A 26,644-nucleotide genomic window follows, 5' to 3' on the forward strand; every position below is an offset into this window, starting at 1 on the left:
TTTCTCCTGCACACCACAGCATGGATTGACCATAAGCTTAACAGGGGTTTTTGCTCAATACCAGCCCTTGACTCAACAATTACTGTGACTGGCCACCTGCCTAGAACACAAACACTTGCCTGGTATTTTCAACTCGCTGGCCTGCAGTTGAAGAGGGTGCAGGGAGCAGTACGCTACCGGGCAGCACAACAAATCTAACTCGCAATCAATTTAAAGCAGTGTTTTCAAGCCAAAATAACAAATTCCAGAGGAGTGTTTGTGCTCACAGTCTACGGACATTTCTTTGGGATCTTTGCTTACGTTTGTTGCTTTTCTCCTTACCGCTGTAGTCCTGTTTGTACAGGCTACCATAGCTAGAGGGGAAGGAGCCTATCAAACAAAAGTTCCTGTCAAAGTGATGGGGTAAAATGTGTTAACATGCACCAAAGCATGAAAAGGTTCTGACATAGGTTGATAGCTGCATAATGTCAGCAGTAACCAGGGCTACGGTTCCAGCTCTGACAAATATCTAGACATTTTGGAGGCCAGCAAATCTATAATGGAATCTTTTGTCCCTGCGTGCTGTGTTTTATCAGCAAAGAGCATTGTATATTCTAGTCGGAGCTTACAGTCGTTTCATCCATTTAGAATAAAAAAGGTCAACATTGTCACATTTTATCAAGCGCATCTAATTCATCTTAATTTCATCAGTTTAGATTTAGAACAACCTGACAGTCATCTATAGGAAATGTCAGTGTGTTTAAAGTCAGTAATCAACTGTCAAAGATTCATGATGATAGCATTAAGTTTAAAACGTTTACCCTATTCACATGCAGTGTCTCGCCTTAAAGGGATAGTTCAGTTTTTTTGAAGTGGGGTTGTATGAGGTACTTAGACATTGTTAGTCTGTTACCTTATGAGATGGCGATCAGAGCAGTGATGGCGGTCAGCGCAGTCATTTTAAGGAGTTTAGGGGAGATGTCACTGTTGCAGAAGTCAGCCTTGTACTGTTGCAGAGGGGGCCAGAGGAAAAAGCTTTTTTCTCCACATATATAAACGCTTACCTTTAAAAAAAAATATATATATACATCCGTCCAATTGTGCGGTAAACTAAGATGTTTTTCCACAGCTGTAGTGTCCGCCAGACAGCCGTTTAATTTTTGTTATCACTCTGCCCATCAGCTGCTCAACAGTCTGGCGGCAAACTAAAGCTGTGGAAAACATCTCAGTTTAAGCGTACAATTGAAAGGATATTCAGGTTTTAAGTTAGCACACTACTGTATATACTGTATGTTTGTCTTCTTGCCCCCTCTGCAACAGTACAAGGCTGACTTCTGCTACAGCGAAGTCTCCCCCAAACTCCCTAAAATGACTGCGCTGATCACCATCTCCATAAGGAAACACACTTACTACGCATAAGTACCCCATACAACCCCACATCAAAAATACTGAACTCTCCCTTTAAGGCTCTGTTTCCAATACTGATATGGGATCAAAGTCAGGTGTTGAATTGAATATACATTTCCAGGTAAACAAAACGATAAGATCTAATAATATCTTGAATTTTGTGAAACACATCTATATGAAAATGTGCACAAACACATGCTGAGTAATATCTGCTCCAAGTCTCCTTCATTCCAGCACTAAATTCTATTTTTCTCTGTCTATATTGCTTTCCCCAGACACTTGAATTCCATTTTGGCTATTGTGCAGGGCCAAACTGAAAGGACTGTATATTGCTGCATGAGTAATATTTCATAAATAGGTGATGGAGAATATTGTCTGCCATCCAGGCTGATGGATTTTGAGTCATCATATTGAAGAGGCCTTTTTTTAAATGCACGCAGAGCACAAAGCTGCTGCCTCTAATCACACAGGCACACGTTCCGCCCGGCACTAAATTGATTCCCCCCGCTAACAATAGTACAGCAACGACAACAGGCGGAGCGGGAGATACCGTGCTAATGAAGATAGCAATGCAAGCGCTAATACGACTCAGTGATGGAGCGCTACAAAGCTGATGAATTATGGGTTGGCACGGGAAGCCGGCAAGAAGAATTAAAAAGCTGGACGGCAAAAATATTCAGCTCAGGAATGACAAATGATTGCAGCTATGATACAGCAATACATAGAATTGTATCACTTTTTCTCCTTTCCTTCCACCTGTTCCTAGTGTCTGTCCTTACATCCAACTATCAAATAGATGTTACATAAGGTACAAAGGTACCATCTTAAAACAAATATCTCTCCAGTATTAATGCAAATGCTTATTGAAATGAGTATTCCAGCAGCTGTGGAGAGAGTAAAATGTGTTTTGGTAGAAAAACAACATTGCAAGCTGCAAATAGCCAGCCTATAAAAGTAGTGATTTTGGAAAGTGATTTGAAAACAGGATGCTGATGCTGCTTGCTTCCTCAATCCCCTCAGGTAGCCAGACCACTTGTTTCCAAAGCCCAAGGGCACTGGCAAAAGGCCGATCGCCATCTGTACCGTATATGAGTGGGTGCTCTGCAATTTTTCACCCAGTATGTGATCATTCTCTATTGTGTGTTTGCCACAGGTGTGCAGAGACCGCCGATGCCAAAATGCTTCTTTTACCGAGCTGGAGACTTGCATCACACGCTGCCACGGCAACGGGGTAGGCACACACACACTCACACACTCCACAGTACACACACTCACACTGTACGCTATGAGCTGCTCTGGGCTCGGCTCCCTAATCTTATTGTCAAACTGTGTCCTTGAGGCAGAGGTAGAACACTTTTGCAAACGCTGTCACCAAGTCTGTCGTTAAAAAAGGCGGGGAAATAGATGGCTGGAATGCAACAGCAAGCGAAAGTGATGAACTATTTATTGGAGCAGTACACGCAAGGCCGGGGGCAGATAAGGATGGAAACATACATAGTTTATGAGTTAGTAAACAGGGCTCTAGGGTGCAGGGTTTGATGGCTTAAACACTTGTTACTTTAAAAGAGGAGATGGGGATGTAGAAAGAGGTTAATGTCAAGGTAAAGACTGACTTCATTGTTGAATGGTGGAGTGTACTGATATGGTGTTGTATGAATTACTTTTTCAAGGAAAGCCAGCAAGCATAACCTGCAACTTTGTATGTTAAAACTATTTAAATCACCCTTAATAATCTGATCAAAACTAGCAGGTACCATGGGTAAATTAAGGGATGGTTAACAAATATGCCACAGGTTTCTGCTGTGGTAGATTGTACATTTATTTTTACCGTGATCACTGTCATGTGAATTTTCCCAATGATACTAAAGGGGAACTTAAACTTTACTTGGTGTCATTTGAGGCTCTATTATTTGCCTCTACGACGACGGTGAGTGTCACTGCTCCATTTGCTTGGTTTAGTTAACACAACCCAGTTATGTCAATCAACAGCAGAGACTGTCCCCTTTGAAACAGTCACAGGGAAGTTTGTCTATACAAGAATTTCCTTTTTTGAAATTATTTTTTTGCACCTTTATTATTTATTTATTTATTTAAAAAAATATATATATATATAATTTATGCCAGTTTGCAAGACCCTGTTCCCTTTTCATGGCAGTGCTCGTTACAGCAAAATGTACTCTTGTCCTGGCTTGGGGCAGACAGATGTGGAGAGGGTTGGCGTTTTGTGTGGGAGGTTTCGCTGTCACTCCCAGTTCCATGTCCCTCTGTGAAAGTGCCACCAACATCAACTGAGAGTCGCTAGTGCAGTGACTAAGACATGATCCCTCGCTTCCCTCCTACCCACAACAGGGTCAATTACTCAAGTTGAAGCTCACATCTAAGCCGGGGACACAGTACTACAGGGAATAGAAAAATAGTGGCACCAAGAATTCATAAAGCATAATTTCAATGTATTTACTCCTGCGTTTGTGCTTCATTTGTACAAGTCTGTCTTTAATATTTGGACAACTAGCTACAGTGTGTACCTTCTGTTGCCCCCATGAGGAATTCTGAGTAAAAAAAAACTGTCAGCGTATATCTAGCCTACTATTAGGGTGTGGCTTGAATGTAACGGACATTCCTTTACATGACAAAGATATGCACTATAGCTAGCAGTGAATACAAATAATAGAACAGTATAGCAGCAGTTAATTCACATGAGCCTTTCAGACAAAAGCTGCTGACATGCTTTTGTTATAGTGTGATATTTTTATAGCAAAAGGAAAATCAAAGCTGTGTTTTTATTTTATGTTAGACTGTAGCAATTGACAATCAGCCCTGTCTTTCTTTCCCTGCCTCTGAGTGGGCAGCCCATTGTGCTTGACTGATAGCTGTAGCTTACAAGCCAAGGACAGACTGTATTTAACTAGCACTTGTATTGAAGAGAAAGAGCCACACCATTTGGCTTCTGAAATGACAGATGTGGGCATTTGCAGTTAAGTGCAAAGTGTTGAAAGTGCTACAGCTGACTGAATTAGCTGATGTGAGCCGAACACTTTCGCCCGGTGAACACCTGCTCTGTAGCTGAGTCAGCGAGACAGAGTGCAGGACAAGACGAATGTCCACGCTTTTGGAACTTTATAGTTTTTAGGATGTGGCTCCTTTTGTCACAGGGTAGGGTTATCCACTCCTATGTAGATATGAAAGGAAATAAAAGAAACAGCAAACTAATTAAAGCATACTTTTGAATGTTATATTTGACATTTCTACTAAGTCTGTTCTGAAAAATGCCTTTTACATTTTACACAATGCACCTTTAAGTGAATGGCTTGTATTAAACAGGGTAGTGATAATATGTCTCCTGAATATATTGTGTTATTGATTCTTGTGAAACTTGGTTAACGACTTTTTCAACTTTGGTGTGACCAGGGGAAACCCAAGACATTTTCAAAACGTGTAGGCTATGTTGTTTTTCTTAAAGCCAGGTTCATACGCACAGTGTATGAGTCTAACCCTAGTTGACAAGGCTGTGTTTTGAACTGCTATCTCGCTTGCTTTGTCCCTGAGCGTTTGAAGCGAGCCCAGCCACGCTGCAAATTTCACAGCTCGTAAGTCTTAAAGACTTAGCCAATCTACTGTATATATGGGAATGGGCTCACCACTCACCAGTCATTGTTATTTGATTAGGATATGAAACATTATGAGCAAGAGGAAAAATACCAGTATCTTTTCCTACTTTAATCCCCTTCTTCGTTTCTCTTCAGTGTAAACGTATAATGGAAGTGGCTTTGAGTCAGGATTATTCTAAATAGACAGCGTTGCCTTCCTCCCAGTTTAAGGTGGCCTCCTCCCCCTGTGTCAGGATGTGTTTTAAATTCAACCTCATCATGAGATTCATATTGATCCTCAGGCTTTTAGAGTCGGTGTGCTGGATGTTCATGCGAATAAACCGCAATAATAAGCAGGCAAAGTACAGAGTGCCTCTGAGAGCTAGTTTGCATCTTTCAAAAAGTAAAAACGTATACGGGATATTTACTCTAAAGAAGCTTCAATCATATTTGAAGTCTTGGAGACTAGACTGTCGAGGGATATTAAATAAATTAATGTCAGTGCGTTTCAATCAAGGTCATGGCATTTAAAGGTGGAGTCAGCGATTCTGGAGAACGCTTGTCAAAATCTCCTCACATTCTGCTACCTGTCCATACTGTGTGTGCACTGGGGGAAAAAATCCAGTGTTTAATACACAGCCTAGGCTCTGTAAATGGGCATGTTGCTAGCTACAGTAGATCCTTTGTTTACATAACCTTTGTTTACATACCAATTTATAGAGACTAGGCTGTGTATTAATACTGGATTCATTTTCAGCTCACACACAGTAAGGACAGGTGGATTGTAAGGAAATATTCACTGATTTAGACAAAGTGATTTCGACTTCAGAATAGCTGACTTCTCCTTTAAATTCATACAGTTTTCCTTTCTTAGCTTTATATGATGTAGAATTGCCTTTCAAATTTTCTTTTAAAAAACAGCTTCAGCCATTTTCACAAAGAAACTACGTCAGGCCTACTGAACATGACGTAAAAGAAGCAATGAAGCAAACAACTGTGCGCCCTGCATGTCAATTGAGTGTTATATATGGGTAAATAGGCATGATAATTACTGATAAGATGATCGTCTTGATGTCATTTGAGCGTGGCAGTATTTTCTCCCATTTATTTAGGGATGGCGGATTACTACACAAGGGGTTTAAATGTTAATGTCTTGATTAAAGTTTATTTTCACAAGTTCAAGTCAAGTTCATGAAAAACTCCAAGTCATTTACTGCCAAACGTAGAGATGTAAGTCTCTTCATGTCTTTAAGGTGGAAGATTACAAGTCTCAAATCTATCAATTCAGTCGAAAAATAGCTTGAAAAACATGTTTAAAAGAAACGTTTTTTTTTTCATGAATAAATAGAAAATAACCTGAACAAATTATTTCGAGTTGTGTATGTAGTCCCGACAAACATGAAAGACTATTGCTAAAATGAAACCGTAAATACATACAAAGGTACAGCAGTTCATATGGATAATGGAAAGATGCAAATGTGAGATTTCATTTCTTCTCATGTCCGTGTTCTTCCGTATCTGTTTCATATAACCGGTAAATATCTTAAAGCAGATGAAGAAACAATCCTATTCAAAAACAACCAGTGCTACTCTGTAGTAAACAAGACATTAGTGCTTCTTATTTGCCTGGTACACCTCCAGGCACGCACGTATAATATTATACTGAGACCATACAGCGGATCACATTAACAGATTCCGCGCGCGTGTGCGTGCCTGCGTGTGTGTTTGTGTGTCTGTGTGTGTGCATTCATAGGTGTGTAACAGTAATGGGAACTGCCACTGCAAACGCGGTTGGGCACCACCCTTCTGTGAGAAGCCAGGACTCGGTGGCAGTGTGGACAGTGGACCTGTGCAGTATGACAGTAAGTACACACACACACACACACGCACGCACGCACGCGCACGCACAAGCAAAGCCAAGCTGTCCTTCCATCTCTACAATGGAACAGCAACATGTTTCAACCTCTCATCTGTTGGGAATATAGAGGCCATGAGAGCCAGCAGCTTTTTGCCATCTCTGCCAAACAGCTATGCTATGCTGCCTGTTGTTGTGCCACAGTTAGATTCTACTAAATGAATTAAATGACAGGCATCTCCCAGCATCATTCAGACAGCGCAGGATTATTTTTTCTGCTTATGTCACAATTTTGCCTTCACATAAGCAAATAAAAAATTTGTATATTCCTTTTTAAAGTTGGATATAATTTTCTTATTTAATGATTGTTAGTAAAACTGTAAACACGAGATTTGTTCATTCAATATATGTAGGTTCAGTAATATTCTTAGACAGTCATCCCTTATTCTGTGATTTTCATTTCATATGCTGAAATGTAAGTCAAAATTGTCTGAAACATAATCCATATATGTATAAAGAAAGAAAGACAGAGATAAGCATTAGATGTGAATGACTCAAAAACCCAACAGGACAGTTACTCATGTAGTTATGTAAACCACTAGATCCCCAATTTAATCACAAACAGGATATGACTCATACCAGGGATATTGGCGTACATCTAAACGTGTGTGTGTGTGTGTGTGTGTGTGTGTGTGTGTGTGTGTGTGTGTGTGTGTGTGTGTGTGTGTGTGTGTGTGTGTGTGTGTGTGTGTGTGTGTGTGTGTGTGTGTGTGTGTGTGTGTGTGTGTGTGTGTGTGTGTGTGTGTGTGTGTGTGTGTGTGTGTGTGTGTGTGTGTGTGTGTGTGTGTGTGTGTGTGTGTGTGTGTGTGTGTGTGTGTGTGTGTGCCTCCATAGGTCAGGTTGGGCTGGTGGTGGGCCTGCTGTTTGCCTTCCTGGTGGTCCTGCCTGCAGTGCTGCTGCTCTTCTACTGCTTACGGATCAAGACCTCCTATTACCATAAGTGGCTTTCCCAGAGAGAGAAGAACAAGAGCAACAACAAGTACTGTGTCCTCTTTTGTCTGCTGACAATGCATTATACATACCAATACAAGCATGGAGAAAATATACAGTACTATGCAGAATAACATTTTATGCTGGGACGTTTTTGTCCATTATATCATTGCCCATGCGCTTTTTGATATTCCCGTTATTCATCAGACATTAAGGGTGCACTCACACTAGGCATTTGTACCGTGCCCAAGCACAATTGGCGGTTAAAGTCTAGTTGGTTTGACCAGTTTGAGGGCTCCGTTCCGTACTCAAGCACGGGACACTTCCTTGGCCCTGGCCCGGTTGGAAGAGGTGAGCGTCAGCACAGAACAGATGCTAATGTACAAGCATGTGTATAGATGGTGATCCTGAAGTCGATTTATTTGAGACTGTTCCCCGCGACTCAATACGGCCATGCACGTAACCGACATAAAAAAAAAAGGTCTGATGTGGAACTGGAATGTTTGCTGCAAATTTGAACGGATTCAAATATTATTATTATTTTTGGATACAAATAAACGCGTATTAAGATGTGATGACATATTGGAAAGAAGCAATCGTGCCTAGACCAGATTTGTAGGAGCAGTGTGAGTGCAGGCCAGCGGGGGAGGAGGGAAGGGGGAGGCAATCACACCTAGGCACGGTACTGATCAACTGGGCCGAGTGTGAGTGCGCCCTACTTAAGATCTGATGCTTGATTTTCCTCACAGTGCACAGTGTCTGTCTTTGGAAACTTGTTGTTTTGCTGAATAACAACAATGCATTACTATTCAGCGGTACTCCACACATCACACTGTGAAAAGAGGGAGGAAGTGAATAAAAAAAAATTGCTGGGAGAGGAAATGAAGAGAGGAAGTAGGGAAGCTGAGGCAAAAGAAAGTTCACGGCGATAAATAGAAATAAAAAAATTAGATGCGGAAGCAAAACCATGTGTTGAAATATTACAGGAAAGGCATAGGGAAGGCAGGAAGTAAGTTTACCATGTCTGCCAACCCTCAACGCACACATTGACTCATACACTGTAACTTTTCCGTCTCTACATCATCATAAATGGCAGCGTTTGGTGCTGCAGTTCACCTCAGTCAGAAAAAAAAAATCCATGTCTCTATAAACCCCCAGAGCTTCCTTTTATGAGCGCTACCATATACCTCACCCGGCCAGACAGCCGCGTCATAACAGCGGCTGAGTTAGTGCCTCTAAAAAAATACTCTTCCAACTGTGATTTAAAGAACAGAGATGTGTCTGGAGAAGCTCCAGTCTTTTTAAAACACCCCGGCCTGAGACAGAGATAGAGACAAAGGCTAAATACTGCTGATATTTGGCCTCAGCAGGATTTTAAGGATCCCCACAACTAAAGGGAGACGAAGTGAATGAAGGGCTAATGACTCAGTAATTTGAAATGCTAAGATGATTAAAAAGATGCTAAACGGCGCTGAATGCAATGCAACCTTCTAATTTTTTTCGTTTTCTTTTTTTCTGGGTTCCGTGGCCAAAAGTGTAGGTTCATTTACAGTTCAACAACACACGGCTCCAGCTGTGTTAAAGCCTTTCCAAAGCACATATTCATCCAGTTTTGCTTGGAAAAGCCTTCCAATCAGCTGAGAGCCTGCAGCATGTACTATACTAACTTACCAGGTTGTTTAAGTGCACCTCTATGGTGCAATTCAAGCCAATGCAACAGCCCGCCCTGCAGTAAATCCTTTCCTAATGAAGCTACTAATATTCAGGTCCAGTAGATTTTTAGAAGCTGTACTTATCTGTGTTTGTGTACTAGGTGTGCACATGTCTAATGGAAGAAACAGATTGTTAAAGAAATTATTTTATCAAAAAACCCAAGTGTTTTTAATAAAGAGATCAGTCAGGCATTTTCAAAGTAGGTTGGTTTTTACTTGCAAACAGCAAAACAAGGGTCATTTAACAACCATGTATCTGGTTTGGTACATGGTTGAAATACAAAACTGAACTGAAATAGCAGAGTTTATATGTCTGACAAAATGTGTATGTGAACACATTTTGTTCGTGTGTCCAGGGTCATTGCTGACGTGGATGAGTTCTAATTAGACTGATAAGGATTTTCCCAGAAACTTGCATCCCGTTTCATAACATCATCAGCAGGTGTTATTCATCCAATGTCTGAGAACAACAAGTTGTATATTGTGAAATGTCAAACAAAGCAAAAAGCATTCAAATGTTATAATATATAAGGAAACAAAGTTTCGTTAACACAGATGCATATCAACTTAGAGCTTACCTGTAGGTTTTAAAAAGGTGAAGTCACTGATTCTGGAGAATGCTTGTAGTCAAAATCACTTTTTGTCAAAATCAGTGAATATCTCCATATGATTAGCACCAGTCCATACTGTGTGCGCTGGGAAAATAGTGTTCAAACAAAAAAATTGGCTCGGACTGAACCATCATAAATAGCAACAAAAAACAAGAAACGAGCTCAAAGAAGAGTGAATATTGGACTTACATTCATCAGGTGAAGACAAACAGCAAACAGAATGCTAATGAGAAACTTCACGTTGACTCTCTGGAGCTCTAAAATCAATGGCGGATTGAGACGAGAAATGGAGCAGGACACCAATCAGGCTCTGCTTTATTGTGTGTCTTCTCTCATTTCTCCACTCAGGATGGAGGCAGCGGTGGAGAAAGGGAAGAACGGCCACCTGAACCCCGCCTTTCACCTGAAGGTGGTCGGACCAATCAACAAAGCAAGCATCCACAAGGGGGTGAGCGGAGTTTGTGTGTGTGTGTGTGTGTGTGTGTGTGTGTGTGTGTGTGTGTGTGTGTGTGTGTGTGTGTGTGTGTGTGTGTGTGTGTGTGTGTGTGTGTGTGTGTGTGTGTGTGTGTGTGTGTGTGTGTGTGTGTGTGTGTGTGTGTGTGTGTGTGTGTGTGTGTGTGTGTGTGTGTGTGTGTGTGTGTGTGTGTGTGTACTAGTACAAATATTTTATGCAAGAACCAGTTCTCACTTCGGGACAGGCCTTTAAACCTTATTCTACCCTGAACCTTGGTTCAGTATATAATAAGGTTTATGTTAGGGTGAGTGTAAGGGTTGGTGTTAGGCATTTAGTTTTGATGGTTAGGGTAAGGGGCAAGGGAATGCATTATGTCAATGGATGTCCTCACAAGTTTAGCCGTACAAGTGTGTCTGTGTGTGTCTGTGTGTGTGTGTCTGTGTGAGCTATGGAAAGGAAAGGAAAGGAAAGGAAAGGAGGAAATGGGAGGGGTGGTGGTGACTTGTTTCTCTGGCTTTGTGCTTGTGAATAACGGAGTGTCCATGATGTTGACCTTCACATTAAATGGCTTCATTATATTATACAGTCATTATAATGTGAGCGCTTAAGAGTCGGCCTCAACCTCCCACCGCGTCTTTAACACTCCTCCCCACTGGTTTACTATGCTTCAGCATAATTCCACCATGCCCTTGCTGCCTTGTGTTTTTATTGCATTTATCTGGACAGGTCAGCAGCTCATGGTTATGCTCCATTTGTCACTGGCAAAGGAAAGAGACATGAAAGGAGGGAGACGCAAACATTTAGGAGAAGATTAGTAGGGAAACAATGAGTCTTAATAAGGATTCTGACGCCTGAATGTTATTTATGAAGCAATTCTTTATACACAGAATTGCAGCTCAGTGGTAAACATTAAACTCCTTTTTTATTTTGGAAATGAGAGCAAAATATTGAGATTTCAGTATTGTTATTATTACACACAATGTAGACTCAATATGACTCCCATATTGTTTGAAATGTCAGGCAATAAAAATATAATAACAGTGCTTTGGGAAATGGTATGTAAAGGATGCAACAAACACTAGGATATGAAGTCCTTGAATGTTATATGATCATTTTTTCTTGCAATGTTCTGTTGGGGGCCCCTAAAACTTCTATTCCATCCAAATCCAATTTCAATAACATTTTATGTTCATGACTAAATGAGCAACAATAAAAAAAAATCAACTTTAGGTATAATTTAATCATGTGTTCCATTAGGACTGTGATCAGGTGTGATTGATGGAGACCAAACCAATTGTGAAATTGAGGTTTTTGTTATGAAATAGAGTCTTTCGTTACAAAGCAGCATCAAGGACAGCGGGTCAGAAATTAGTTTTAAGTGGTTCTATTTTCCTTTGCTTATGTTTGTTTTGTTGTCTTTGTTCCGCTCTTAGCTTCCTCACACCAGCAAAGAAGTGCTGCCTCTCAGACCGGGCCCTGTGCCCAACGGTACACAGCCAGTCAACATTGTGCGCCCTCTGAGGCCTGCCCCGTCTCCCCAGGGTGCTGCTCGGGCCGTCAAGGTGGTCCGCACCCCTCTACCAGCCAGCAAGCCCCCGATAGCACCACCAAAATCCCCCCCAACACCACAGAGACTCAGCCCACCTAAGAAACCTCTGCCCCTCAACCCAACACGATCACCACTGGTGAGGAGCTGTTTGACTTACCCTGTGAACTGTGATATACCCTTCGTTCCAAATCGCATACTCTTTCTTCTTTACTATTCTACATACTACAGCTGATCATAAAACGTGTCTACTTAGCAGGAAATAGGCATACAATCGGGACTTATTTTAACTTGTTTATTTCATCATAACATCGCACCTAAAAGGTGCACTATGTATTTTCAGGGAAGGGGGATTTGTTTCCATTTTCTGAGCCTGCAGTTATTTATTAAAAATACTTAATCTACATGTAATTCTTATTATTGAATAATTCTATTATCATGAATCAAAACAAAATTATTTTGAGGAACCTGGAACTAAACGCAAGTCTAGAATATGTTAGTAAACAAAACTGTGAGCCCTGCTGCTGTAAATAAAAACAGTGAAACAGTCACTTTTCAGGTAGCTTTCTAACTTTAAACCTAGGGATCCAATTTTCCTGAGATGAAAAATAGTCCCTTCTCTGACACACCCAAAGTTACATAGTTCACCTTCAAACTAGCCTCTTGTACATATAACCGTCGCATTGGCAGTTGTTTTCGCGCAACCTCCATTGCGCAGTGGATTGGGGGTCAGAATCACCCAAAAAAAGGGGGACACTCTTGGTGTAGTGATGTAGTGGTTTTTAAGCATACTGCATCTGACCACATGTATGAGGACATCCTAAGATATTCTTAAGAGCAGTAAAGTATGGCGATTGGTACACAGCCATAATTAGACTGTGAGGGAAAAAGGGACGAGTGTATGTCGGTGTTCTGTTGTCATTGGACACCAAGCCAGTCAGCAGTTGGAGCAGCAGCACTTAAAATACTTTGAAACTATTAGCATCAGACCGTCACAATTTTCCTCAAAAACCACTCTCCTTCTCCCAGCCATTACTCAATCAAATCAGATTTTTTTTTAGAAACAATGGGGAAAGAGGCTCATCACATCTTGCCTAAAATTGGTCAGCTTTTCAAATTTTCTTCCCTATCAAAGTCATTCACATCCATGAGTGCATGCAAACATGAAGTGCTAATAGCTTATTTGGCATATTTTTAATGGGGCCAATCAGCCATAATTTAAACAAATACAGGCTAAAAGAATATAAGCTTTTAGTTTAACTCACTGAATCCAGGGTAACATTATATATTTTCTGTTCACAAGCTTTACAAGCAAATGTGGCAGCTTGGTGCGAAAAGCCTCTCTCTAATAGACCATCGTATCATTGCTCCCGACTGCAGCTAAACACATCATATGTGGATGTTATTTCCTGCTATTGCCAAATACATGAGTTAATGAGAAAAGTGTTGGCCTATCAGTATCAAGAGTACTTTGTAGATTACAATTACAGACATTTCTTCTGAACCTTGAAGGAATAATGGATAAAAACCGCAGTATGCTCCTCATCTGATTGCTTTCTTATGGATTTATCCTCCCCAGACTGTGCTCATCAGTGCTTCTCTGTGAAGTGTAAAATGCCTTTAAATGAGATCAAGCTTTGGATGTCATATTGCTTTCTCTACTTTGTATCAAATATCCAATATTTTGTGTGAGTTTACTTTTTGATCTGATGTGAGAGCTGTGCCTTGCTGGTAGAGTTAGGGTAACAGGGAAGCTCAGGTGGTAGAGCGCGTCGGCTGATGATCAAAGGGTTGGAGGTTCGATCCCCGCCCTGCCACCTGTGTCATAGTTGTTGTGTCCTTGGGCAAGACACTTCACCCACCTTGCCTCGTGTGAATGGCGATAGTTAGCCTGCTATCGGTGTATGAATGTGTGTGTGAATGGTAACGTGGGGAAGGAAAACAGGTCTCCCTTGCAAAAGAGTCTTCGGTCTCAATGGGATATACCTGTATAAATAAAGGTTAAAAAAAAAGCAGGCTAAGCTAACCTGGATGAGCGACATCTACCCATTTGTTCTTCATCAAAAATGGAGGTAACGGAAAGGTTGGTGGTCTTGAGCCGGAGAGCGAGGCAACAAGCTCAAAATTAAAAATGTTGAGCTATTCCTTTAAAGTCTATTTCCTGTGTGATGTGAGAGACGTTCCTGTAAGCAGCAAGCTGAACAGATTCAACCTGGATCCAGTCCAGTACAGAAACTGGAATGGAGTTCTCCTCCCTGCTGGGTCCATGTGCCAGGGATTTAGTTTTACGTTCCATATTGGATCCCACTCAAGTGTCCTTTTTCTCCCCTATTTGATAACCTTCTCTTTATTCCATTACGCTGTTTTTTTAATATTTTTATACTTGTAAGTCACTTTGTACCCTGTGTACCTTGTGTCACTTTGTACTTTGTGTCCTTTGCACGGGGTCAGTTGAGGGCCATTATAATAAAATGTCTTGTCCTTGTATTGTATAGCAGCTTGCAAGTAAAATATAATACAATAATTCTTGGTTTGGAAGGCCACGTCGACCCCTAATCTGGTTGGTACAGTCTTTGTGCCCCATTGTATCGTAATGATGAGTAATGGTAAATGGATGGATATTGTGTCTGTCTGATCTCTTTGTAGTTGGTGTCTGAGCTGCAGCCCAGACACTCGCCCTTCCCCCCTCAGAGGCCCCTCCCCCTCAGCCCGGCCAGAGGTTCCTCACCCACAGTGAGTCCGGCTCGGCTCTCCAAACCCTCCACGGGCCTGCTGGTCATGATGCCACCCGCCGTCGGGCCCAAACCTGTGGGCAAAGTCTCAGCCATCCCCCCTCTCAGAGTTCTCAGGTGAGGACGTACAAACACACGCATGCACGCAAGCACACACACACACACACACACACACACACACACACACACACACACACACACTCTCTCTCTCTCTCTCTCTCTCTCTCTCTCTCTCTCTCTCTCTCTCTCTCTCTCTCTCTCTCTCCCCCTCCCCCCTGTTTTCATGTAATTTATCTCCTGTCAGCTATTCAATACATGTTTTAAATGCCAGGTAAATAATATTAAAAGTTTAAAAACGTTATTTTGTCCAAAAATAAAAAAAGATACTTACACTTCAAAGTGATTGTTATGCACAGAGGTACTCCAAGCCTCGACACTTCCAGCAAGCAAACACTGACCTCAGCACAGTAGCGATGATAATTGGATAATAATTTTCTCGCATGGGGAAACTTGATGAGGGACTACTGACACCCAACATCACGGTGGGGTGGTCACTAATACAATTTTTATTATTATTTTTTTTTTATCAGTCTGAAGTCACAACCAAGGGCACTTTGATGATGATTTTGATCTAACACCAACAGCTGAACCCAAAGAACTCATTTACTATATCTGTTTTTAGTCTGGCGCTACTCATTTCCAGTTCAAGGTGTCAGCCAACCGCAATTATCCACTCCACCCACTCAATGCAGTAGTGTGTGTACTATTTGGAACAACATGCTTTACATAATCACAGACAAAAGTATGTCTTAACCACATCAAAGCATTTCCTAAAGCATCATTCAAAATGGTTTATCATTACTGACTTCAACTTGACATCAGGGAGAATTATTATATTGATACCATCTAAATTATCTTAACTATTTAATGAGACAAGTCTTTTTCATTATGCAGCTATTGCTTCTAGACTTTTCCATATCCTGTTTGAAAGGCTTTTTATGCACATCTATAAATTGCTTTTATCTGTGAGAAATACTGCCTCGCAATATACATGCTGTATAGGGTGTGTGTGGGAACATTAACACACCCAAGTTTACAAACCATACAATGCGTTGACTAAGGTCCCAAACAGCAATCAATTATCCTTTTTCATAAGTTACTGGTTTCAGTCTAAATGCTTGTGCTTGCTTTCTTGAGATGCAGGGGCATGACTTTGAGTTTATCTGTAAATCTAGTTGTGAGTCAGGCAGGCAGACCTCAAGGGGGAGTGTTCTTTTTGGCTCAAGTATCTAGCATAGAGATCAAAATGTCTCCTCAGTACATTTGGTTCTCTCTGGCAATACTACCATGTGATTCCACATCAGATATCACACTTACAAGCAGCTGGTGGTGGAACTCTTGTCAGTTCAGAGGCTTGCTAAGAGGGAGCAGCCTGTACAAACCTTATAGAAAACCCCCCAAACCAACAAATGTCTTCCGACATCTCTCTGGACTCTCTGACTTCCATACTGTGTGGTTCTCAGCCCCCAGTCCATTGTTTCTTTCTGAAGACATAAATCTTTAAGAACGTGTAGGAAACAAACCCTATAGTGGGTTCATAGCTAAAGCTAGTAGGGATTAACGAGAGTTTCAACATCCGTATCCATGTTTTGGATTAGTTTAGGTCCTCACGAACCGCCACCTTTTAAAGGCTCTGTAACCTGGTATATTAACAAAGGGGGGCACGGACAGGTAGCGGATTGGGAGGAGATATTCACTGAGTTTGATTAAAAGTGATTGTGACAATTATTCCCCAGAATCGCTGACTCAACCTTTTAATGAAGTCCTTAAAAAATTTGTTTTGTAGTAGCAGGACAGAAGGTAGACCTTGCCCTACATTCATCTCTGAGGAAGATGTTCATGTAGAATTGCAAGAGAGCACACAAGTCAAGAGTGAGCGAACACACACAGGGACAAGATGAACCATGACAGTGACATCTGAAAGCAATGTACCTGTCATGGATGTCAGGTTGTTTCAGAAGTGTCGCCGGCGGCCACACCGGCAAAATATGTCGCAGAAGAGACGAGAACAAAGATAGAACATTTTATAATTGGGTTGGAAAAACGTACTTTCAGGTAAGTTAAGGGGGCTGGAAAAAGTTAAGTTAGAGCAATGAAAACTATAGTTACACCCAGGTAACTTCTCCTCGCCGGAACCCCTCAATTAATGACTATAAATACAGCTTAAATCAGAATTTTGCAACACTAGGTCAGAATTTTGAGATGGTTAGTTTATATTCTGAGATGATTCAAACTCTTTGAAGAATTATTTTTTACTTATTAACTCATATAATATAATATAATAATTATATAATTATTATATAATTATAAATAATTCACTTAGAAAGTCTAAATTATCTCTCACTATCACATCATTTTGACAGAGAATCTTTTTATCTTTTGATAAAGGAGCTAACATGATGCTTCAGCAGTCTGAGTCAGACAAATGAAGTGGATAATATCAAGCTTCATTTTATTATACTCATATTTTTAACTGAACTATAGAATGCAATTTTCACACAATAAAAACGCTATCAGGCTTTGGATATACACACACAGTATTGTGTATTATGATATAATATATTCACTGTTGGTATTTGGTCTTTTCGGGGATTTGTTGACAGGACAGTTTAGATTATTTCCAGCCTTATTCTAAAATATCAGCAAGTCAGTACACATCTGCATCTGGTTATGCTTAACCTTGAATCTTTTCCTTTTTCTTCTTCCAGACCGATCCCAGGTGCCAAACCAAACACAGCCTCGCCTCTGCAACGAAAATGACCTTCTCCTCCCCCCCCCTCCAACCTCCGAGGGGGCAGCAGCTGACAGCTTATTTGCACTAAAGAGACTTTGGCTGGTCGACCACAAATCTGTCGCACATACCAGAGCAGCAGGATGAAAACAAAGTTAAAACCGGGAGACACGCAAGATCAAACTGAACTTGTACCAATTCAGACTTCAAAATGAAACCTTAACCTTATGCCCCTCCCTCTTCTACCTTACATTTAACCCCTCCTCCTACTCCTCCTCCCAGCTAACATTAACCACAACGACGCGGTTTTGCACGGAGGCCTTGCAGACTGAGACAAGTGTTTATCGCTGGGGGTGATCACATTTGCCAAATTATTTTTTAAGGATTATTGTTTTCCTTTTTTAAATCTGTTAATGCTGTCTGTTGTGTATAAATAATGCATTTTTTAAAATGACCGTTGTTTTGTTTACAGTTTGTTTTATGATTTGTGTTATGTGCCAAAGAAGTCTCTTCATACCTGGGGGTGTGTCCCGAAAGCCCCTTATTGAAATCTATTATGTCACGTTAAGTTTACCGCAAGTCAACTCCTCCATCTTTTTTTTTAGGTTTTTATAATTTATTGTATTGTATAAGGAATGTCTAAATAAAGTAAAATATCTGATACCGGTGCCCATCACCGAGAAAGGAGAGCGTGTCACACAGCAGCTTCTTTTCAACACTGTTTACATGGTGGAGGATTTGATGGATGTGTTTTCGGGGCTTTTAGGACACACCTCCGGTCGCTCATGTTGATTTGAATGTCTTTTGCCGTGTGTTATGACTTTTGAATTGTTACATAAAATATTTTTACAAAACGATTATCGAGTTTCTTTCATTCTGTCTTTTGTTGTCATGACAGCCGGCAGATGAGCTTGGAAAGGGCAAAACACAATGCCTATGTGAGTCAGAAGATGTCAAATGAAATCTGTCATGCAGAAGTCAAGGTTTTTCAAGAGAACAACAAATGAATCATTTAGACTGTAAGATCAAATTAATATTCATGTGTATTACTCAGCCTGATTATGCCATAGTGATGTCACCAGGATTACCTCAGTCAGTGCTTGAATAATCTATTCGTATAACTGGAAATATGCATTATAAGCTGCTGGAATGGAGTGGAGTGTGAGTCCTCAAACTTTATGAACGCGCAATACTAAATTGGTGGAATGACCTTATAAAGAAGACGGTTTGAGAAATTGAGAGTGTAGAATACACTGTGCCAACTTTTTACTTGAACGCATCAAAAAGAAAAGGATTCTCTTTACCAGACCGTTAATTACAACAAATTCTCTGGCGAAATGTTTGTTACTTTTTCCTGACCAAGCTCCCAATGCATTGGGGGCTTTGACAGAAACCTAAAACATTTGTTATAGAGAATAACACCAGGCTGAAATCAGCTGCCCTCTCTGGTTGAAAGTTCAAAGCCAAGTTTATCCTCTCACCACAGCCAGCATCACTGTGTGGTGTGAAATAGTGTCAGAAATGGGATGTGTTGCACCTGTAAGCACACCCAACAGTGATGTCATAATGTGCTGAAGTACAAAAGTTAGGGTTAGGGTCCCCATAGGTCAGGAAGGGCCTGGGTTTATTTTATTTCATATATACGGTCAAGTAGGAGTTTACAATGTCACTGAAGAGCAGTGCCCTCTCAATGCAAAGTTTCCTGAGCCGCTGTGTTACCACGATTCTCAAAGGGAAAAGATTGTACTTCTCTTGAAAATAAAGTCAGGAAAAATCAATTCTCAGACTGTTGACTTGCTATAAAATTCACCTTAAAGACCTACACACACACAAGGTGATTTGCAGTTTTTGGCCTGTACTGTTGAGTGCCACCTTTGTCCTTTTTTGGCCAGCTGCCTCACAAGTTATACAATCACAACAAAGTATAAATTAAGAAAGTGGGACTCGAGAAATAACATCTGGATTGAACGCAGTAAATATGTCTTATAAAGTCAGTCCTTCTTAGTGCCAGTGTTCCTTTTATAAAAAACAAAGAACCAAACTGTCTTGGTTGTCTCTCAGTTGTGTTCAGAGTATGAAGTCTTAAAGCCTCTGGAAACTTGATCTAAAATAGTAAAAATCAATATAGGATATCAAAGTTGTGTCTCAATAAGCTTTTACAAAAATCAAATTGAAAATAAATGTTCATGAATATTATAAACCTAAGTTTAAAAAAAAAACGTATTTACTGTCTCTAGACCGTTTGACAGGACATTGTGGGCGTGGCCGTATCAAACTGTCTCCATGGCAACAGTCATTGGCCGCGTTTCCCAGAATCGATCGTTCTTTGGGGCCAAAGAAGGGTCGAAAGAAGGGTTCGCCAAAGAACGAGCGTTAAGATACGGGTGTTTCCCAGATGGCTTCTTTGGTGCCTTCTTTGGAGAACGCGTAAGTTGAAGCGAAAGAGCCTCTTTGGTGGGAGCTGTCCACCGCGGTCGTGCTGAAACTGAATAAATCGATGCCAGGCGAATCGATCACCCACCTCTTTATCAGCGCATAAGTCACACACAGCGCCCCGTGGTCTCCCCCACACAGGTGGAATTAGGCTACGCATGTATCGTGTGTGTGTGGGGGTGTGTGGGTGCGGAGGGGGGGGGGGGGGGGGGGGGCAACAAGTGTATCCAAGTAGTAATCAAGCCCATTAGCGCATATATACCCCGTGGATAGGCACACACATGTGAGAGTGGAATAAAGCGGCAGAAAAAGAAACAAGCGGGCACCGTCGTTTACCGCGGAGGAGATGGGCGTTAGTGGACGAGGTCTGGCAGCACCGGGCAGTTTTATTCGGGGGAACAAGGGGCAAAAAGAACATCACGGTGAAGAACCGTGTTAGGCAGGCCATAGCCGAAAATATGTCCCCCTCCATCCCATGTGGCCTGCGTGACTGGCGTGCTGTGAGGAAGAAGTGGCAGGAGTTCCAGAACCAAACAAAAAGGAAGAGTGCGAAGGTTTCACTAATCAATCTCCCTTCGTTGCAGGTGATGCAGACGCCCAGTAAAGACAGCGCAGAGTAACCCCTCCCCCATATGGTTTCAATAAACTACTTTGGTTTCCTTTTCAACCATGTATTGTGTGTATCATTTTGCATTGAAATGAGAGTGTCAAACCTATAGCAACAAAAAGTCCCAGGCAATTTGTAATTTATCTAAGCGTATAGGTTAATGACGTGTGCGTATAGTGTGCCCTTTCAACAGCATTCCAGTGCCAGACTTTGAGGTAAAGCACTCGGACACTGCAGCAATACTCATAGTGTGCAGGACGTTACATGTAGCCTACATCTGCTGGTTCTGTTTATTTATTTCAGCCTTCAGGCCTGAGAGTATATGGGTGATGTGGTGGTTGTGGGTTTATGGTTTAGTGATCAGTGCTTGGTGACTGGTGGTAAAGGGGTAGGGGCTGGGGGTTGTTGGACCTCAGAAGAGGTTGATATGTTCTTAAAAACGCAGCGCAGCCAGAAGCTGCATCTCCGGGGGGCTGAAGGAAAAATTGCATGTGTGTGGAGACACCAGAGTGATCAGCCGTTGGATCTCCGCACGGCCGGGGCAGTCGGTACTTTGCCTGAACGGCCCGGTCTGATAGCACGTCCAGTGGGGAGAAGTGCCGACGCACGTATACATTTATGTAAACCGTCTGGCTTCAAGCACGGCGAGGCTGTTGTAATGCAGCCATGGTTTCTCACACGCGCGGACTTTGGCAACGCCTTTATAGCAGGTGGAGCCGCTCTGGATGAGGTTCAGCTGAGTTCAATTAAATCTGTTTCCTTGATATCTGTCAAATGCCACAGGGTTGTGGATGTTTTTTTATGTGTAGTACTATAAACTCACATGTGTGTGGAAAACGTAAACGTGTAATTCATTAAAACATTTTTTTCTCTACTATTAGTTTATGTTTATTGCGCCAGGTCCGCATTGAACATTGTTTTATTATTTCGAAAAGTGGAGGAAATAAATTTCCCTGACGCAGCATGATCACTGACAATTTGGTCGCTAAGAAAGGTTGAAAGAGTGGGTCAGCGCCGTCGTACAGTTCCATCTTAGTGAAAGTACTACTTTCGCTAAGAAGGAATCTGGGAAACGCATTCTTCTTTCACAGCGTTCTTAAGAGCGCTCCAAAGTAGTACTTAGCCCAAAGAGGCTCTTTGGGATTCTGGGAAACGCGGCCATTGTTGTTATAGAATGTCCAGGCAGAGAACTGCCGTGAATGGCTCAAATGACTTACTGTGTCATAAGAACCAGAGCATAGCCCAACTTATCTAAACCAAATTTCTGTAAAGTTTATCAAACTCACATGACATAGTTTGAAAGATTTTGTGGATTGGGGTTTTTACAGGGGATTTCACATCATGGTAGACTCCACTCTCACCTCCAGCCTTAATGGATTCCATTCAGTTGGAAATGAAATATCTGAGAGAGAGAGGCAGCAGCTCTCTTCTCCTCAGAAACTAATGCATTTAGAGAGTCCACGTTAGGAGTGGAGCGCTATCGGGCGGTGAGAAGCAATGGCCTCGTGGGGAGACATATTGATGTAGACATTTTCCTAGGCCATTAGCATAGCACCTGGTGCCCAAACAAACCTGTGTGTCGGCTTCTTCTGCGCCAGACAGCATACGTGATCTAAATGAGAAGAGCTTAGGTTTTCTTTTTTCCCCCAGCACCACTGTCTATAAATCAAGCTCAGTGCAGCCACGCGCCTGAGGGAGGTGAATAAATACGCTAATGTCTCTAGCTAGCCTTCAGTTGGGTAGACACATAGGCTATGTGAGGGGAGTCAATAAAAACAACACCCCATCAGGTTTTGTTCCCTACCCAGCTTTGATATAGTAGGCTATGTGGAGGTTAACAGCAATTAAGAGATAGTCGCTCGCTGCTCGTATAACAGCTTCATGCTAGCTTTTCTATGTTAGCCCTTAAAAACTTTATTTTTTCTGCGGTTCAGCAACACAACATTTTCTGGCCCGCAAAAATATTTTTTAGGAAGACGGTTTCATTTGTAGCCCCGGTGTTAAAACTGAGGTATTAAAAAAGGCTAGTTCATAGTAAGTACGCTAGCCTTTGAGTAAAACCAATTAAAAGTTAATACAAAACTTAATGAATAGCCTTTTAAAATAGGCAACTTTAAAAAGTGTTTAAAATGTTAAAATTTGAATAATAAATGATTTTGAATAAACAGTTTTAAGTCATGTTTAAAAACGTTTAGCCTATTTTATTTTTGGCAATAAATAACCTAGATCAGGGGTTCTCAAACTTTTGATAGCTGAGGGCCAATTTAGGAACCCAACATTGGACCGAGGGCCGCCGAAGGAAAAAAAATTATAAAACTGAAATAATTTCAATGGCCAGCGTCTTTACAGTTTACATGTATTGGTCAGCATCCAATACTGTGTAATTAACACATTTAAAGTAATAAATTAAGGGCTAGGTCTCATTTCAACATTGGGGAACACACATTAAAAGCGGGGGTCTGGGGGTTGTCCCCCAGAAAAATTTGAGGTTCGAACACTTCATTTTGTGCATTTTGGTTAATTTTTATGCAGTAATTTGTGTCTTCTGTATTTATTTATGGTGGAAATGTTAAGGAAAAGACAACTCGCTCCCATTGACACACATCTAATGGAATATAAATCAAGGCACTGAGGCATTCTGTATTGCATTCAAATATTTATTCTACTTTGTTGTTCAAAACTTTCTACACATTGAAAAATGAAAACGTATCACCTTTTGGAGTGTTTTTTTGTAGGACTCACTACTCATGATGCAGCAGCAGTGTTAACTATTATGACACTATACATTGGAAATAAACAGGGTGGGCTATCAGCAGTCAACTAGGCAGATAGTTCCATGGCTATCAGCAGCTAGCTAACGTTAGTTTGTTAGCTAAACTTTAGGCAAAAGAGTTAGAAACCAGATAATGTTAGCATCCATCCTTAGACACTTGACCTAATCTAATTCACCTTGAATGTGAGAAAGTGCATCGTATTGGGCTTGACAAGCTCACTATCTAACAACTTACATTGGGACCACTACACTGCCTGCTGCACTGAGGGAGGCTGACCAGCCGTCTGCAATGAGAGGCAGAGGCTAGCCGAACTTCGCAAGTTTAATAAGTGGGGAATGAATACAAACAATTAGGAGGGATATTTAAGTGTTTCGACCCCTGTACTGTTTTTACTGTTACGGGGGACGCATCCCCTCCGTGCGTTTCAATAAAAAAAATAAAAATAAAAAATAAAAAAAATATGATAATTTTTTTTTTTTAATAATTCATAATTCAATGCGGGCCGCGGGCCGCCATATATGCTTCGGCCCGCGGGCCTCACTTTGAGAACCACTGGCCTAGATAAATTGTTCCTTTAATTTGATTGGCTGCCTAAGTGTCAGTCAAGGCCACCTGTCGTAGCCTTATTGGTCGTAGGTAGGACATTGTTGTGGGTGAGTTTCTAAGCATTGGAAAGGGTCCTCTTACAATAGGCTAGGTGGAGGGAGAGAATAGTAGTAGCCTGGTAGCCTATGTTGTTTTTGCTAGCGGGGCTGAAGATAGAATACTAGAGAAAAATGCAGTGCGTAAAACGAAGAAAAGAGCTGTAGGCTAAACAAAAGAGACAATATAGACTGTGCAAACGTAGCAGCAGTGTCTCGCGGTAGGTAACGTATGAATAGAATGTTGTAGACCTACCTACGCACGCCTACGCTGCAGTGACCGTGAATGCTGTGCAGGTCCTTTGATGAAGACACATGAGGAAGGGCTTGTTAAACTGCTCGGGTTAGAGTGCTTGTTGAACTGTTCTGAACTTAACTGTCCGGGGAAATGCTTGTGAACTGCTGGGTCGACAGCTCCAGTGGATAGTTCGAACAGAGCTTACAAAGAGAAGAGAGCATCGTCTCGTCGCCGCCGCCATCTTCTTCCACCGCCAAGCGCCAACACCTCTTCGGGACACGGTGAGTAGGCCTAGTTGTTGTTGTTTGTAAGAGTAGGCTAGTCTAGGCCTAGGCTTATATTTATCAGAGCAAATTTACATTTTTGATTGCACTATTAGGCTGGCTACCTATGCGAGCAAGCCAATTGAGAGTTTGCCAAACATGAAGAAGAAAGTAGCCTTTTGATCTGCTGAAGATATTTTGGAGTTGGCTTATGCCTAATAGCCTATTGGTTGCCAATTCTTATTATTATTAGAGTCTAATCTGTGTTTGTTTCATATTGTATTGTATTTTATCTCATTGCAAAGCAGCCTATGAATAGCCTACGATTCAGTAATTTCTTGTTTTTCTGCCTTAAAGAGTTGTCTGGGGGATCAGTTATTCTAAATGAGGATTTAATGCTTAGCCTACATTAACACGGCTTACATGCAGTCTTCAGATGGAAATGCAGTTAACAAAATGCCCAAAATGCTGACATTAATCTAAAGTGAAAGTCCTAGCTTGACAAACATTCACTCTGATCAAGCTTCAAAGCCAGAGATCTAACTAATGACAAAAGTAACTGCTACAGACTGTCACCTCCTTCCTACAAAATAACTGAACTTGAACTTGAACAAGGACGCCACTGAAAAAAACCCTTCTGAGCTGTCTACCCTAGGCTGAGCTGGACTGACACATCAGAGCGCAGTGGCCTTGAGATGCCTCTTGCTACTCTTTAGTAGTAGCAATAACCACACAGACACACAAAGTTAAATGCAGTCGGAGAACATTATAGGTAAACTGGACAAGTAGTCTACTCTGTTGTATCTGGCAATCATGGGATTTTAGCATAAAGCATTTAAATACATTTAATAATAAACACTTTTTGGCTAATATAAGTGTGTTTTTTAGGGTATATCCTTGACATTTTTTATTTTTTTTAATTTAATATAGTTTTATTTTCCTTTATTTAAACTTGAAAGATCAATTATTACAATGACGTTGAGTTATTACAAATACACAATACAAATACACAACAAGCTTACAAAGAGACAAAAACAATAACAAATTCAGATCAATTGAATGAAGCAGAACATATAGCCAGTTACAAGTGGAGTGGGGCTGATTCAAAATAATCAGTTTAAATTGGTTAACAGTTATGAGTGTATTTATTTTAATTTGATGTTGTAGGTTGATTGAGAATAATAATTTACCCACCCAAGTTCTGGGGAACTTCTTGCTCTCCACAATGATAGAGCCAGCCCCCAATCAATATCACGACAGAAAACTTGACACTACTTTACTTAAAACTCACCTGTTCAGACCAAACCTTGATTAACACTGACGTGGGAGATACAACTTTTTCTCTCTCTTTCTCTGCAGTTATGCCTATTTGACGATGCTGATGTACTTGCAAGACTCTTGCCATTTCTGGATTTTACCCAAATGTTTGAATGCACTCATTATAAATCGCATTAGATAAAAGCTTCAGCTAAATGTAATGTAAATTACGTAATAAAATGTAATTATAATAATTACAGCAAAAGATTTATCAGCTCAGTGCAGAGTAGTGAGTGAATTTTGTCTGGATTTGTGCAGTATAAGGACGTGATGGTGAACTAACATACAGTCAATGGAGACGTACAGTAAGCCAATAGTGATTTGTCTGTGAACATGCTCCTTTTATCAGGCGTACAACATTTGGCACAAGCCGCACACACAGGAGAGAGCCCCAATCCCCGCAACTACAAGTAACCCTCACTGTAACTCACTACAAGGTGCAGTTCAGGGTGTTGAATTCACTTGATAATTAACTTGATAAACTGTATACTGTGGGGTCCCTTTTTGAACGGTATCAAAAAGTAAGAAATACCAAAATAGCAACAATGACAAACCTTTTTAGTACAATGAAGGCTAGGTGTAGGTAGTGACAGGCAAATAAAGGTCAAATGCACTTTTCTTATTGGTTATACTTCAGTGGTTTCATTTTAGACTTAGTAAAAGCAAAAACTTGCCTACACAATATACAATTGGTGCCTCTGAAGCCA

The 26,644-nt window shown here is 41.0% G+C and overlaps 1 protein-coding gene across 1 annotated transcript in view; it reads left to right on the plus strand.

Annotated features, from left to right (window-relative positions):
* The window catches only part of adam19a (ADAM metallopeptidase domain 19a), a 141,411-nt gene extending 122,941 nt beyond the window's left edge, over positions 1-18,470 (plus strand). Inside the window, exons 17-23 of the mRNA XM_080052136.1 lie at positions 2,540-2,617; positions 6,727-6,835; positions 7,723-7,867; positions 10,490-10,589; positions 12,029-12,280; positions 14,788-14,990; positions 17,642-18,470. Coding sequence (XP_079908262.1) covers positions 2,540-2,617; positions 6,727-6,835; positions 7,723-7,867; positions 10,490-10,589; positions 12,029-12,280; positions 14,788-14,990; positions 17,642-17,693 — 939 coding nt within the window. The 3' untranslated portion in view covers positions 17,694-18,470. The remainder of the gene's footprint in view (positions 1-2,539; positions 2,618-6,726; positions 6,836-7,722; positions 7,868-10,489; positions 10,590-12,028; positions 12,281-14,787; positions 14,991-17,641) is intronic.
* The last annotated feature ends 8,174 nt before the right edge of the window (positions 18,471-26,644 follow it).

This window comes from Ammodytes marinus, assembly GCF_949987685.1.
Source record: "Ammodytes marinus genome assembly, chromosome: 23".
NCBI classification, from domain to species: Eukaryota; Metazoa; Chordata; class Actinopteri; order Uranoscopiformes; family Ammodytidae; genus Ammodytes; species Ammodytes marinus.